General features: G+C 34.2%; 2 protein-coding genes across 2 annotated transcripts; both read right to left on the reverse strand.

Moving 5' to 3' along the window:
- Positions 1-942: 942 nt before the first annotated feature.
- LOC137819247 (uncharacterized) lies at positions 943-2,371 on the reverse strand. The gene is made up of 2 exons (XM_068623034.1): positions 1,653-2,371; positions 943-1,181 (listed from the first exon to the last, which is right to left on the reverse strand). Exon 1 carries the CDS (start codon positions 2,248-2,250, stop codon positions 1,687-1,689), a length of 564 nt encoding a protein of 187 aa, XP_068479135.1. The 5' UTR covers positions 2,251-2,371; the 3' UTR covers positions 943-1,181; positions 1,653-1,686.
- Positions 2,372-5,606: 3,235 nt separating this feature from the next.
- Positions 5,607-13,575, reverse strand: LOC137818161 (homeobox-leucine zipper protein ATHB-15-like). Its single transcript, XM_068621415.1, is given in 19 exon segments — positions 5,607-5,798; positions 5,801-5,909; positions 6,043-6,192; positions 6,656-6,761; positions 7,722-8,047; positions 8,637-8,771; positions 9,180-9,260; positions 9,346-9,531; positions 10,199-10,391; positions 10,480-10,586; positions 10,746-10,820; positions 10,898-11,053; positions 11,201-11,284; positions 11,389-11,502; positions 11,592-11,687; positions 11,926-12,016; positions 12,120-12,220; positions 12,398-12,557; positions 12,803-13,575. Coding segments are annotated over 19 exon segments (2,547 nt in total). The 5' UTR covers positions 13,006-13,575; the 3' UTR covers positions 5,607-5,724.
- Between the last annotated feature and the right edge of the window lie 1,752 nt (positions 13,576-15,327).

The raw sequence follows: 15,327 nt of genomic DNA on the forward strand, positions 1-15,327 counted from the left end.
TATTATTTTAGCCCCTTTTATATATGGCTGTACTGGGCTGTCACAGGCTGTGAAAAGGAGTTACGCACCTTATTTTATGTCATTTTCATGCATTCATGAAAAGGTTGGTAAAAAGTTTTTGCTTTAAACAAAAAAATATGAATATAAATATTTTATAAATTCATTATTAGCTAATGATAATTAAGGTTTATTATTCTTTTACAAAAAAAAAAAATTGAAAAGAAAAAAAATGATTTTATTGTTCTAAGGCTTTATATAAACCTGAATTATATTAACTGCTCTCTAAATTTATCAGTTTTCTTCAGAAGGCAACAACCTAGTACAAGTTTACATTCTTTTTCTTTTCATTTTACTTTTGCTTTTCTTATTTTTACAGTGTCTTTAACCCTTATTCAAACAAGTCTTTTTTTTTTTTGCTTTTGAAACACTTTACATAGTCTTTTATTTTCAGCCATAAATAATTCATAGAAATATTGTGATTATAAAAATATAAATTATAATCTATTTATTTTAAGGTACGTTTTTGGTAGATGGAGATATATTTATATATTTTTGGTATTTGTAAAACAATTAAATTTAATTCAATGGATTGACTTCCATATTACTTAATTTTTTAACGAAAATAGATTATAATTAATTAAGAGATAACTTTGCTTCTTTGAAAAATTGAAAGATAAAATTTCAATAAAAATATAGTTATTTTAAAAAACTATTATTTTTTTACTAATGACTAGTTTGAACTATCAAATGAAATTGAGAATCTTCTGGTACTATATGTTATTGTGCTGTTCGACCAAGTAATTCTAAATAACATTACATTATATGCAATTAAATATTATTTTTCAATATTGAAAAACAAAAAATATATAGTTCATAAGTTTTTCAGTGATGAAGATGATGATTCTATGCTATTATTCTTAGCCTTTAGAGACAACATTGAGATGATGAAGTAAAATTTGTTGCACTTTATTATGATCAGTGACAAAGTAGAGAGTACATCTGACAAGGTTACACAAAACCACTGAACAAAAACAAAAGAAGAACCCTCTCTGGTTAAGGAAATGCAAACAAGATCTCAGAAGAAACAACCCTTGAAGGAGTGAAAGGTTACTAACAAACCAAAAAACCCTCAGAAGTCATCAAATTCGCTCTTCTTCAACATAATAAGGCCATTTTTTGTCCTGAAAGATAGCCATGGAAGCATTTGTAAACCAGATGAACGAGATGTGTGGAGTTCTTAATACTTACAGTAGATACAATGGAAGTCTCAGCAAGTGTTCAATCAGAATAAGAAAAACAAACAGAAGGGGATTTAGAAGTAATCTAAGATCAAACCTTCAATTGAGCTAAAGAAAAGATCTCAGAAAAGTCAAACACTCCACCTTTAAATATAATCTTATTCTTATGACTCCAAATCTCGCTATCCAATAACAAGTATAGTCAGCTAAAGATAAACCATGTCTTGCACTACACGAAAAAAGGCTTGCACTTCTACTAACATTAAAAAGATTAAGATACTAAGGTAGAACTAGGAGAATAATAGTAAGCAAAGTTTTCTACATGAATCCATAACTAATTAGTTCATAGATTTGACATAGTTTTGGGTGTTGTATCATGTGTTTGGAATATACTCATAGATGTAAGAACTTTACTGATATTTCAAGACTCTTTCTGCATGTAGCAACACTAATTGGCTATTTTGATATCATTGATTTCTCTTGTGAGTGCTGGAATGCAGCTAGAACTACGAGCAATGCCTCCTTTCTTTGGTCCTCCTTTGTCCCTAGGGCTAATGGACTTAGCCCTTCTACCGTCTAGAGTGCTCTTTTTGAGCATCTCTTTCATGGCCTGTGCTTGGAAAAGAACAGGGAAAGCCCTACCATATTTGTTGAACCTAACACATGCACTCATGTGTGCACTCAAGGCCTCTTCTTTTTCCCCTCCATTTTTCTCCAACTCTTCTTTCACTGCCTCACCACACAACCCACACACCCACTTCCCATTGAACTTCTCACGCACACGGTCTATGTACTCGGGTGTGCACTCCTCAGACATCCCACAGCACTCACACTTGGCATTCTCAACCTCAGATATTGGTGTTAGCTTTAGACCATCGATCTCTTCTTTGGTCAGCTCAAAAGAGATGTCTGAGACCGTTCGTTGAAGGTTCTCAGATGCAAGCTTTGGTGGCTTTGACATGTTGCTTTTCCTAGAGAAAGAGCTAGTCAAAGACTCTCCATGGGGTGCCATAATGGATCGAGAACGAAGAAAGGATATCTCAGAAGTTTAAGGTTTAGGGTATGATTGTTGCAAAATGGGGTGTGAGTTTAAGAGTGTTGTAATGGAAACAACAATGAACTATATAAAAAAACTTGAAGAAGGAAGGAGCAATGGTATTTATAATAGTTCTACTTGGTTGGGTGAATGTGAGAGTTGTGAAGATGGGTGGATCTAAGAAACTCAAGTGTAGTTTTCCATAATCGTGAAGCTGCTACATTTTTCACGAAAGATTTAATGAGAAAAGCAATGGAAATGAGTTGTATAGCTTTTCGAAATTTGAAATAAATGTGTATCTGATCTGAAAGATTCGTGTCCTTCTTTTGTTGTTGTTATCTCTATGTTTCACTACTTAGTACTGTGTTCCGTGCTTGGTGGTTGTGTCTTAAAAAAAGAGGTTACGACACATGCTGCATGCATGCATGCTTTCTTTCGAGAGAGAAAAGGATTGGAAATTAGTCAATCACCACCCCATTTTCAGAGGAAGAGGATTTCGTGTTGATTAATATTCTACACCTCATATTCTCTATGGTGCCTAGAAGCTCTATTCTATTATTGGTATTTAGAACCTTTGGTATGTATTATTGATATGATACTGGTTATTGGTATTTAGAACCTTAGGTATGTATTATTGATATGATAGCTGAATAGCGGTTATTGGTATTTAGAACCTTAGGTATGTATTACTGATATGATAGCGGAATTGATCTTTAAATTTTAATTTTGAATTTTAATTCAATTTTTAGCTAATAAGCTGTATGTCTCTTTTAGTTTTTAAGAAGGTTGAACCACTTCTAAGAACTATATTTATTATATATTTTCTTTTTGATAAAAAAATTCATAGAATAGTATTTTTCAGTTTGAAATATTCATATATAATTATATAATTAGTATTAGTATACATTTATATTTAAGAATTTTAGCATGTGCAGACTTTGACCCGTTGTTTTATTGGAAAATAAATTCCCACATTAAACACTTATTTCATTAGTTTTATGTATGGGATTAACTTCGATCATGCATCCTAATATTGTTCCGCAGTTTAGAAACAATTCTATGTATTAAAAGCAAAAAACCCTACTTAATAAAACTTTTAATTTAAGTAATGGCCAAGGAAGGCAATATTGTTGGGAAAGATTTAACTCAAATTTCTTATCCATTAAAAATAAGTTTAACTACACATATTCCTAGATTATATATATAAAGATTAATCGTGTAAAAAATGGTTCTGAAATTGCAATTTCCAGCATGAACATTGATATTCTCGAACACTTTATCTACACAAACTCCTAACAAAATTATTATTTTATTATAAATATTATGTGGTTGTTTTATACTATTAGAATCTTTATTCATACTTGCTTCAATGTTTGATACTCACTTCATTCCCCTTTTTGAGGAGTAACTTTTTACAAAAAAATTGTTCTATTGATTTATGGAATTTATAATAGACTATTTTTTTATAAGGGTTAAAATATGCTCAAATGTTTTAATTTATTCATTGATAAAAAAAATTCTTAACCAGATACAACTTTCTCTTTCCTCCTTTGCACTAGGTATAGGTATGCAACTCTTGAGGGGTAACAAAGAAATAGAATGAAAAAAATGAATGCATGCAATTGGTTTGAGACAATGGATCTTAAAATAAAGTTTGACATAATGAGGAGCAGAATGGTAATGTTCATGTTCAGTTTACACATGAATGTGACAAGCTACATAAGGAAATGTTTGTGAGAAGGTGGCCTTTTGGTTAGAATGATAATTAGGTAATGGCATGTTTCATAACTGATGCAGTGAACAAGGTTGTTTCCATTTCTAAAAGCTTCTTTCGATGAGATGTGGTCCAATACCAACCTAGCACCAATACAAGTTGTAGGGTATTCACATGCTACCATACTGAAACCATATGTATATACCTGCTTCGGCTTTCTTCTTTTGGGGTAAAGTTCTTTACACCAAAAAGGAGGAAAGGAAGAAGCCAGAGATATAGCAGACCTTAATTTCCTCCACATACATGAACTTCCATTTCACGAGGAGTGAACCCCATAAAGGTAGAAGGAAAGTAATTAAATAAAGTAGAAGCCTCTCTCATACGATGCTGAATTCCAGTAATTACTACGAATAAAGATGATATAGATATGTAACTGTACATCTAAATCAATGAATATGTGAATGACATGAAGCCTGAGTCTAATTAATTAACACACGTGACGAAGGGAATCATCCATCCACACATTATTTGTTGGAGAATATCTACTGAGATGAAAAAAGAAACTCACTCTTCTCTTCCTTTTTTTCTGCTAAATTTAGGTTCTAATTACACCAGGGGTTTTGGCCAAGAGGAAGAGGTGTAGTTGAATGGCCTCACAATTTATATTACAGTAATAAAGTAGTTTTGATTTGGAAATGATGTGTGTGAGGCTGTTAGTGAGGCAGAGTAAATGGCATGAGTGTGAAGAGTTATTAGGAGATGTTGACTAAAGGACATTCATAATTTTGAAGCTGAGTTATACCGACAAGTAACTGAATTTGTAGATATCATATACAATTATTGCAAACCTTTGATGTTACACCAGCCTGAAACTATTAATTTGACGTTGTCATTGACGCAGTTGCCGGTTGGGCAGTCCTCTTAGCTCCTCCTGGACCACTTTTTCTAATGAGCAGAAAAAATGCACAGATTAATACCCAACAAGATGCATCATTCTTGAGTTAAGAGAACAAACTGTCTAATAATAATGATTAAAACATCAATAAATAATTGATTTTATCATAAAAATTGTGACAAATATTACACTTTCTGAATCAGAAGCTTTAGGGGATCGATTAACATTTTTCTTGGGTTTATTCATCTGTCAATCCAAGCTACACTTTCCTGAGAAGAAAAGGACCTGCCAGAAACTGCCTCACATCCAATCGTATTCTATTTTTTGACAGAATGGTATACAAGCCTCACTTCTCTAAATGACAGCCAACTTGTGAAACTAAACAATCCTAACAATCACTTGTTAGAGAAGCTTAGGGTAATATCGCTATTTATTTATCTTCTTGTTAGATTATGCTAACCCAGTTCGATAATTGTAAACTGAGCATAGCAATACAATATAGTTTGATAATTGTAAACTGTGCACAGCAATATAATACAGAAAGAAATTTGATGATAGTAAATTGTGTATAGTAGCACTACGATATAGAAGGAAATAATTTCCCTTATTGCATGTGACTACTTTGGAAATTAAGATTTAAGGTGGATCAAACATTTTCTTCACTCAATTCAGGGTATCATTATAAATTTATCGCAAATCAGAAGGTGAAACATTATGCAGAGGTTGAATAAGCAAACAAGTGAAGATAAATAGTCATATAATATGCAAGCCAAGTATTTAGAGCAAATACAGTAAAAGACCAACTATCACGTGTCTTAAAGAGTAAATCTTTATCTAACACTTAGATACAATAAGCACAGGTGTTATCGGAACATGAGGTCAAACAAAAGACCAGTTCATAAACATAAAGCAAATACAATGAGCATTCTCTTCTTCATTCAACACCTTCCAAGCAACAACTCTCTCGTATGAGACGGGTCGCCCCATGCTTGAAAGACAAATACCACCTTGGAGACATGCAAAACCCTACCAAAAAAGGAGAAATTAATTGAAGTATCAGTTATGTTGACAACATACATCCAAATCAGAAAGGGACAAAAAATAAATTATGAAAAAAGAGAGCAAGTTCACACTGCTTTACTACAGAAAAATACCAGACCTGTTGAATTATCTGGGGAAATTCTGAAAAGAGAATTTTTCGTCCATGATCATCAAATATTTTCTCCAAAGATATATCTTGTAATGCAACTAGGGTGGTCTCCAGCATGTCAAGCCCAGCTTGGTTCGAGAAAGTGAACACTGGCAATGCCTGCATAAACAAAAACTAAATGAACGTGCTCTCAAACAAGATAGCGTATATCATGATTGTAGTTATTGTTGAAACTGTTTTCCAAGTCATTGACACTGTTAGCACAAAGTTAGATGAGTCTATCAAATAATGTCATCCATTTCTGTTCTATAACTTAAATGCACTATATTTTTATAAAGAATAAATGATATGATAGACTTGAAACACTGATAAGTAAAGCTCCTTGTCAAGTACTGCATAGAAAATGAGCTTGGAGCAGATTATCAAGGCAAACCAGCTGAATACTACTCCATCTAGCACATTTTAATAGGACACTGGGGCTTTGGTCCATGTTGATACCCTGTACTTCAGAGTATAACCTTTTATCCTTTTCAGGTTAGAAATTTGAATTGCATTATGGCCCCAGAAGGTTCCCGAAATAGATATATGTCACATGTGCTATGAAGTTGAAATAAATTTATACCTTCAGAGTGCAGCACAATATTGCATCTGAGTGATGCCACAAGGACTTCAGCAAAGATTCATTCCCCTCGTTGTTAGATTTGAGTAACTCCACACCCAAGTAGCACCTACAAAATTAAAATAGTCAGGAGAAAGCTGTGCATCTATCATTAATTACACTGAAAAATAGTAGGTACATAACCATTACAGTAACTTCATAGAGTTCTTCTATGCTAGATCTGACTGAGTTAGAAATAACAAGTAATAGCACAAAATGGAACTACTTAGGAAACTTTGGTCCCGATTTTCTAAAGCTTCTTTTGTCTTTAAAGCTAAACTCCTTCAAATCTAAAAAACTACTTTAAATTAGCTTTTCTATAGAAGGTCACTTTTTTGGCTTTCCCATTCATTAAACGATAGAATACTTTCATTTTTAAGAGCTTAGAAAATTGGTGTTTGGGCTTAATATTCCTTTAACGAAAAGATATGCCTAAAAAGGCTGAAGCCCTACATAAGAAACTAAACCCTATGTTTCGTTGGTTGAACCAAAGCAATATCAATGAATTTTTTAACACCACTTTATAAAACTATAAAAATAGGTAGGAAACTTCTGGGTCACAAATTTGTGAGTACAGTGAATTTATGAAAGATGTAAAAAATATCAATGGAATCCATATATAGATATTGAATTTTAAATTGAAGTCTCTCAATTAATCCTTGTTAGAGTTTTGATGACACAAGATTTTGCAAGATAGATCGGGGTATTTGCATGACTTCTAGTGCCATGCTGCCCAAGTATGGTGCATCTATTACAGAACTCAGCATTTGTTCCGGTAAGATTATTCTCCAAAACGAGCAAAATATGAAAGCAGTAGGATTTGTTTGGAAGACAAGAATTCACAATCAAGAAAGAGGAAATTTCACTATCTATATGAAATCTACCAAATCTAGCAACTTAATTTCTTTATTGAATGAGACAGAATATTAAATTTGGTGACCATCCTTAAAAAAACAATGGTCTCACACAACTTAAAACACATTGCATGAGCCTGAGCCTCAGTAGTGTGCAAGCAGTAAAGTTTACAAACCTGTAACTGTTGCAGATCCAGTGAGCAAGGGTTTGTGCTTCAGGAGTTCCCAATGGTGACCTGAGCCCTGCCTGTGAACTCAAATGAGAAGGAGAAAGTGCTAATGCTACCCTTTGGACTGATGATATAATGCTCCGAACATATTGGCGAGCCATAGATGCTACATGATCTTGCATATGGCTTTCAAATGCAAATTCAAATGCTATTGTCATCACAGATCTCATACAGCTGGAATTTCCAGCACATTCATTTGAGGCTCGGTTTCCACTAGGGCCAATGTCAAGGGCAGATGCAAGGTCAAGGGTGCGATTGGGGCTGGAAGCTTCCTGAAAACATTTCATTGCAATAATTATAATATTCTTGTCCGAAAAAAATACAAACAAGAAAATTGGTTCAATAATGTATGAGGCAAAAGTTAGGAGGGGAGTAGAGAGGCTAAATTATAACCAAAAATAAAGTGATTAAAAGACTACATTAGGTAGAGTCAGATAGTTATATAACAAATTAATTTTTTTTAAAATAAGTCCGAAAAAAATACAAACAAGAAAATTGGTTCAACAATGTATGAGGCAAAAGTTAGGAGGGGAGTAGAGAGACTAAATTATAACCAAAAATAAAGTGATTAAAAGACTACATTAGGTAGAGTCAGATAGTTATATAACAAATTAATTTTTTTTAAAATAATGTGATATGGATGTATACTATTCATTGATTAGCACTAATTGGGGCTATAAAAATGTATTCCTCTTTTAAACCTGAGTATTAATTTCAGTCTTTATTTCCCATTTTATCTAGCCCTATTTTAGCAGTGATGTAGCTTTCTTTCAACGACCTAGCCTATCTTGCAATAACTAAAATATTCTTGTTGGGGATAATACAAACAAATCAATTGGTTCAACAATGTATGAGGAAAACCTTTCCAGATTCGAGAGGAATAATGCGAAATCCGGAAGGTAGAAGGGGGGCATCATCAGCAAAAGAAGCATCAATTGGAGCAGATATAAGTTCAGCACAGGTGCCCACAGCATTCTCATCCATTCCACTGCAGAGCTGCCAAACCAACAACAAATTAATTATAAGAAAGAAACTCACATATCTACCTATCCATTAAAGAGGCTTGAGGATATAATTTTTTTTTTCTCTCGTCATATAAATCAAAGAAAGAAGAAAGCGAGAACAATGAATTCTTATGTATACCAAGTTTCCAATCGTTATTTTAGTCAGGAGTATTTAATGATGACTAACTAGTTCAGAGCATATAGAAAGCACAACTTAGACGACCAAAAAATAAGAATGTCAAGACCTGTACTAAATTTTAAATGTTATGACTACCGTTTCACATTATGCTTTCTAACCTATTAGTGTTGTATGCATAAATCAGAACAAGGAAACTGGGTTTTTCCTTCATTCTGAAAGAGTGAAGCATGGAACAAGCCACATGAGGAAAATAAAACTTACTTGTAAGAGAAACATTTCTCTGGGCATTATCGTGTCCTCAGGAGAATGAGCAATTCCTTCCAATTTAATGACTTCCAAACACTAGCATGAGCAATATAGAAGTTAGTAATTGTTGAATTGCAAAACTATTACAAGCTCTATTGCATAATTAGAACGAATTTATCACCTCTTCATGCTCAATTGTGTGCGCTAGAGGGAGTATAACTTGACCTCCATAATTTCCAACACGAGATCCTGATAAGCTGCAAGGACCAACTTTAATAGCAGCAGCTGTGTAAGCATCCATATTGTTGTCTGCCCATTCAGATCTATGCTCCCGCAGGAACCTTAGGAGAATGGCAGGGGGCACATTCTGGACAAGAGAAATTACATGTGGAAACAGTCTAAGATCAGGATAATGTAAGACCAAAATCTCAATATAAACAATCAGATGTCTGCAACTGAAAACCATTTTTCAGTTAGACAAATTTTCTGGGAGATACTTTTGTTTAGGAAGACAACATAACAAACAAAGGGCGTTAATAATAATCATATAACAAATAGGGCATTGTTAGCTTCAAATTCCAAGTTATGGGACGTGGGTTCCACATAGGAAATAAGGGATTCTAGTATGGGGTTTATAATGTCTTGGACTCTCCAACTACAAACAGATAGCTTTTGTGATGTGATTCTTAAAGGTTCTTATCAAGGCATGTTCACCAATAATTCATTACAAAGGTTGATTACTGCTCAAACAAGTCCTTATTCCATCTGAGCAATTTTTTATTAACTAAGAATTGGTGTTACCACTAACAATAAATGATAATTTGAATAGAGCATGTGCTGAACTAACAATGCAAAGACAGGACCATGCACTAAACATTATGCATTGGACAGACGTTTACAATATAATAATATGAGCTTAAACTGTTTCCACAAATATCCAAAAAATTGTGAACAGCAACAAAATAGACATATTTGACTGATACGATTTTTATTTTATAATTTAAAGGAAATTAATTGAATCAAAGAATCCTGACCTGTAATAGCATGGATGCTTTGGCACATAGCACTGCATTACTGACAGAAGGAAATCCGTTGGTAAAGGGAAGATTCAGACCCATTAATTTGTCAGGGGATGAATTCACTAGAATAGTAACATCATCTACACCATCATTGCCAATTGTTGTCCATCCCTCATCAGTGAACCCATTGAGTGCTTCATTGAAACCCCTGACATAACATAAAATAGACGTGAGATTCAAATTTATTTCCAAAGACTTTGAACAAAAGCCACACCACTTAAGTAGAATATATTAACCGGCTCAATCTTTGGCTAAGAGCTCGTAGAGCTGCTGGTCGTCTACCCCACCCAGTGACATTAGACTGAGAAACTTCATGTGAGATCTGCCTTAAATGACGTAGGGCCTACTTGAAAAATTAAAAAGAGTTTCCCATTTTAAATCTATTAATCAATACTGTTACTATAAAATTAAATATTATAATCATATAGATATAAATAGGAACAAAAAGAAACAAATTATGCATGCTGTTGAATCATCAGGAAATGAGACAGAACAACCATACCGCCATAGTTGTCTTCTGAGCCAGCACTGTTGATGATTCGTACAGTGGCCGTAGCACTTCTGGTACACTCCATGGCTAATAATAGTATAAACATGCTTACGTCAGTTTAATGCAAAATATAATTATTAATGCAGCAACTCAAATTAATGTACCTCTAAATCCATATGATCAACAATATGGATGATGGAACCACCTCCTTCACAAGGTCTGATTAAGTACCCACTAGGCAGCATCTCTGCCCTAACAAAGTGTTGCACAGTAGGCATGCTTGGACCATTTTGAGTGTTTTTAAGAGACCTCTCACAGATCTAAGGCACACATTGAGAATGATTTAGACACATGTCTTGAAGGAGAACTAAACACTAGGTTAGATCATTACATGGGTGAGGTTTGTTATTAACCATAATATCAAATCAAATACAATTTTTTGGACAGGAATTTTTAGAATCATTTACCACTAGACTTCCATCTTCTAAAACAGAGGTATAGCGCAACAACCAGAAATCTCGGGCAGGTGCCAATGTGGTTGGTGCATATAGCTGATCATCAAAAGCAACAAATTAGCATACAAATATAATATTTGGTTCCAATCCATTGAGATAAAAAAAAGCCTACATTCATGCACAACGATTTTTTACTTTACCTGCATATAAAGCAGCTCAATGGTTCCACCATTTGCTGTGGGCAGCACATTGAGAACATCAACAGCTCGGCAATCGCGAAACCACAATGGCCGATCTTTGAGGATTTCTGCAACCTGAAAAAAGCATATTTGACCATGTAACCGATAAACTCGAGCCAGACAATCAATAGTAATGTAAATAATAGTAAATCTCGACCACTTACCCTAGTGGGCTCTAGTCCCACTAGACCACAAGCTCTTGCTGCCACACCAGAGCAACCATGAGAAATAGCAACGATTCCAATGGAATCCGGACCAGGCTGTGCACATTCAACAAGAATTAGCAAAGAAATGTGATTTTATAATTTTTTTATAGAAACACGTTACGTCACAAATTAGTTCAAAAGAATGAAGATCATTGGCAAAGATTATCTGAACGTGGAGTGGTAAATGACAAATTTACAATATTTTTACCGCTCTGTTATGCTCTATTCGTATGAAATAAGTAGAGAATAAAATAACAAATTGATCAAACAATGAAAAGAATTTCAAGGATACCTTCATTCCAGGCATTTGGACCCACTCAACAGCAGTCCCAGTAGCCTTAGAAAGAAATTCTGCTAAAGTCTCTTCTGCAATGGACAAAAGCCTGGGGAAAAAATAAGACACGATTCCATAAGTCATAAATACACAGCCAAGTTGTCACAGACCACAGTAGCAGAAAGGGACCCAATAATCATACTCCCACTAACCCTGCAGGACTCGCATCCCGTGGGGGATGTTGAGTTGTCAAACTGTGCTGACCACTCGTCACCGCTGATTCGCAACTTGTGTCTTTGGTTGCCTGCGTAGCCTGCATCGAAAGCACCATGCTAAAACATTAACATACAAAAGCTATGAAATAGTTGATAATCACTGAAAATCCAAAATTTACTAAAACTACACAAATTAAAAAAATATATATCAAACTCCGTAGTCTTTTACATTGGGAATCATTAATTAAAAAGCCCCCAACAAACAAAATCCTTACATTTTGGGTGTGTTGACGAAAATAACCATTTTCATACACCAGTTGAGACACCTGTTTCTGCAACCTATCGTTCTCCTCCATCAGCAGCTTGTTCATCGCAGTCAACTTTCTATTTACAGCTTGCAGCCGCGACGACTCCTTTCTCTGCTTCTCTCTACATCTGAACAACTCACAAAAACAAAACAAACCAGTTACACCGACAAACCGCCACCAAAACTTCACAAACCCTTCATTTCACATTCATTTTCCAGTTCCCTCAACACGCACACTCAAACAGCAACACCGCCACGTTAAAGCGGTGAAAACAAAAAATTGCAACCAGTTGCATGAATCAATGAAAAACAGCTCAAAAAGGGAAAAGGTTTAAAATAATGGAAGCACAGCGAAGTTAGTTAGGGTAACAACCTTCTGTTCTGGAACCAAACCTTGATTTGTTTGGGCTCAATGTTGGAGAGAATGGGGCACTCGCGTATGAGTTGCTGGCGGCGAATGGAACTCGGTTTGGGGCAATCGTGATAGAGCCTCTCCAAGGCTTCAACCTGCTCAGGTGTGTAACGGACATACTTCCCGTTATCCATTCCGTTTTTGCTACCATCCTTGCAGGACATTATTTCCACAGCAGCCAATTCAAATCCTCACTTCCACTCCTTGTTTTGCTTTCAACCACTATCCCTAACTAAGATCGAGTGCGCACCGTTTTATCACCTCACGTGCGCGATCGATCTCGCGCAGCAGCAACGATCTGGTTCGTCCACCGGATCAAACGAGGCCGCTTCAGCGATCTCCGTCCATCGCTTTGCGCAAATTGGAATCGAATCTGCGAAGCATCGTTTCACGGTCGATGATAAGACATGAGGAGACGATAGGATGTGTGAATTTGGCAGAAAATCTTTGGCACTGCGAAAGTGTGAATTTGCCTCTGTTATTGTGCGCGAGTGCGTGCTCCTAGAAAGAAGAGTGAGAAGAAAGGTGAAACGAAACCCTATCTCTCTCTCTCTCTGCAACTTCAGATTCACCCTTTCTTTTTGCTCACTGCTCTCATTGCTTCCCCACTCTGTAGCCAAATCCGGCACTGTTATTCTTAAAAAATATTACTAAATTAAATAAGAATAAGAATTTTCGGAGAATGAACTGCACGAGTGAAGAGAGAGTGTTTGGACAAATGGACCGAACTATCCAATGACGCCACTTGGCACTCCAAACACTATATAATAAATTTATATAATTATAATTATATAATGTATAAATTTGTGTTTTTTATTTTATATTTTAAAAATTATACATATAGATTGTTTTATATTATAGGAAAGAGGAAAAGGGCAAAAGCGTGATTAGGGAAAATGTGTTTGGGAGTGAAATGGGGAAAATAATAGAAAAAAGAGGGAAGATAATGCGCGGATCAGAGTCTTAAAATACACAAAAAGGCTATGCATCAGACTAGGACACAATCATGACCATATCGCATGCGTCTCTCTATTGAATAAAGTTTTTTATAAATTTAATTTAAGAAAAAAGAAAAGATTAAAAGTAAAAAATAAAATAAAATAAAAAGTGGAAGATATGGATGGGAATGGCATATCCATGTTGTGATGTGGCATACATACGTACATTGCATTCCCTGCACGACATGACCCTGAATGGAGGGTGATATGATGTGTGAGATGGGAAATGGGATGTGACATGATGGGATGAAATGGTAGGTGTGTACTGTGAAATATTGTTTGCAGAGCAGTCAAAATAATGTGGCATGTCAACCTAGTCCATTCAGAAAAAAAAAAAAAACCTATTTCTTATGAAAAAAATGTAAAATAAGAATTTCACTCATTTAAATAAATATTTAACAATGGATAATGTTTAGGGTTTTTCGTATTTCAATATAGTCTTACATCATCTGGAGTCGAGGCCGCTCGTTATTGAATGGGTTGAAGGAGAAGATGGACGCTAATGTTCTGATCTTAATTTGGAAAGATAGTATCATTAGGATTAATCACCCTATCTGAAGTATTATTCGCTTTGAATATCGATGTTTCGTCACGATTTTGTCCTGAAAAGACACCTCAGTGAATTGAGGGAGGAGGGAGTATATAAATCGCTAACATGTGAGACTATATTGATTTAGGGGAAATAATAAATAAAACTAAAGTAGTAGTTGTTACATCTTAAAATATTATTTCTTAATATATAATTACATTATTATGTTGTTTCTCGTTGTCTTCTCCTCACACACAAAACTATAAGTAAATTTTTAATTTAATATATTAGTGTAACTTGGTTCCTTTCTTTAGCATATGACTAGTGTTTTTATGATTTTTTTTTATTTTTTATTTTTTTAATTATGTTTTGTTTTTGCAAGGCATGATGTTGATGATGATGTGTCATATTCATCAATTTTAAATAATGTTTTTGAGTTATAAGATAATATAAGTATACATTTGAAAAAAAAAATTGAAGATATCAATAAATATCTCTATTTGTGAATGACTTAACATCTTCATGGTGAAGTTTGTTCCATTAAAAATTTAATTGACTCACATTGAAGATGAGATAGTTCTGAGGATATAATCATACACTTTCTTAGATCTTCTAGAAGAATTGTCAGCAAATATAATATCATGTTGGTTCATTTTTTACTAACAATCAACCATATCTTAAAATTTAATTATCTTTCTCTTTTAAATATTTTGCTAAAATCCTATTGGTGAATGATATAACATCTTTATTGCCCCAATATTGAATAACAAGTGAAGTTTGTTCCATTAAAATATTAATTTACTCACTTTGTCAACATTGGATATATATGTTGTATATTTTCATTTTCATCTTCAAACATTCAATTAATATTTGGTCAAGTTAAATAATTAGATCATACTTAACAATGAAATTAAAATTATATTATATGTTCTTAAATATCATATAAAGTTATTTTTAAG

The sequence above is a fragment of the Phaseolus vulgaris genome, chromosome 10 (assembly GCF_000499845.2).
Source record: "Phaseolus vulgaris cultivar G19833 chromosome 10, P. vulgaris v2.0, whole genome shotgun sequence".
NCBI lineage: Eukaryota > Viridiplantae > Streptophyta > Magnoliopsida > Fabales > Fabaceae > Phaseolus > Phaseolus vulgaris.

What these genes read in the sequence shown, in the direction of transcription:
- LOC137819247 (XM_068623034.1), bottom strand. Translation starts at nt 2,250, where the DNA reads ATGGCACCCCATGGAGAGTCTTTGACTAGCTCTTTCTCTAGGAAAAGC.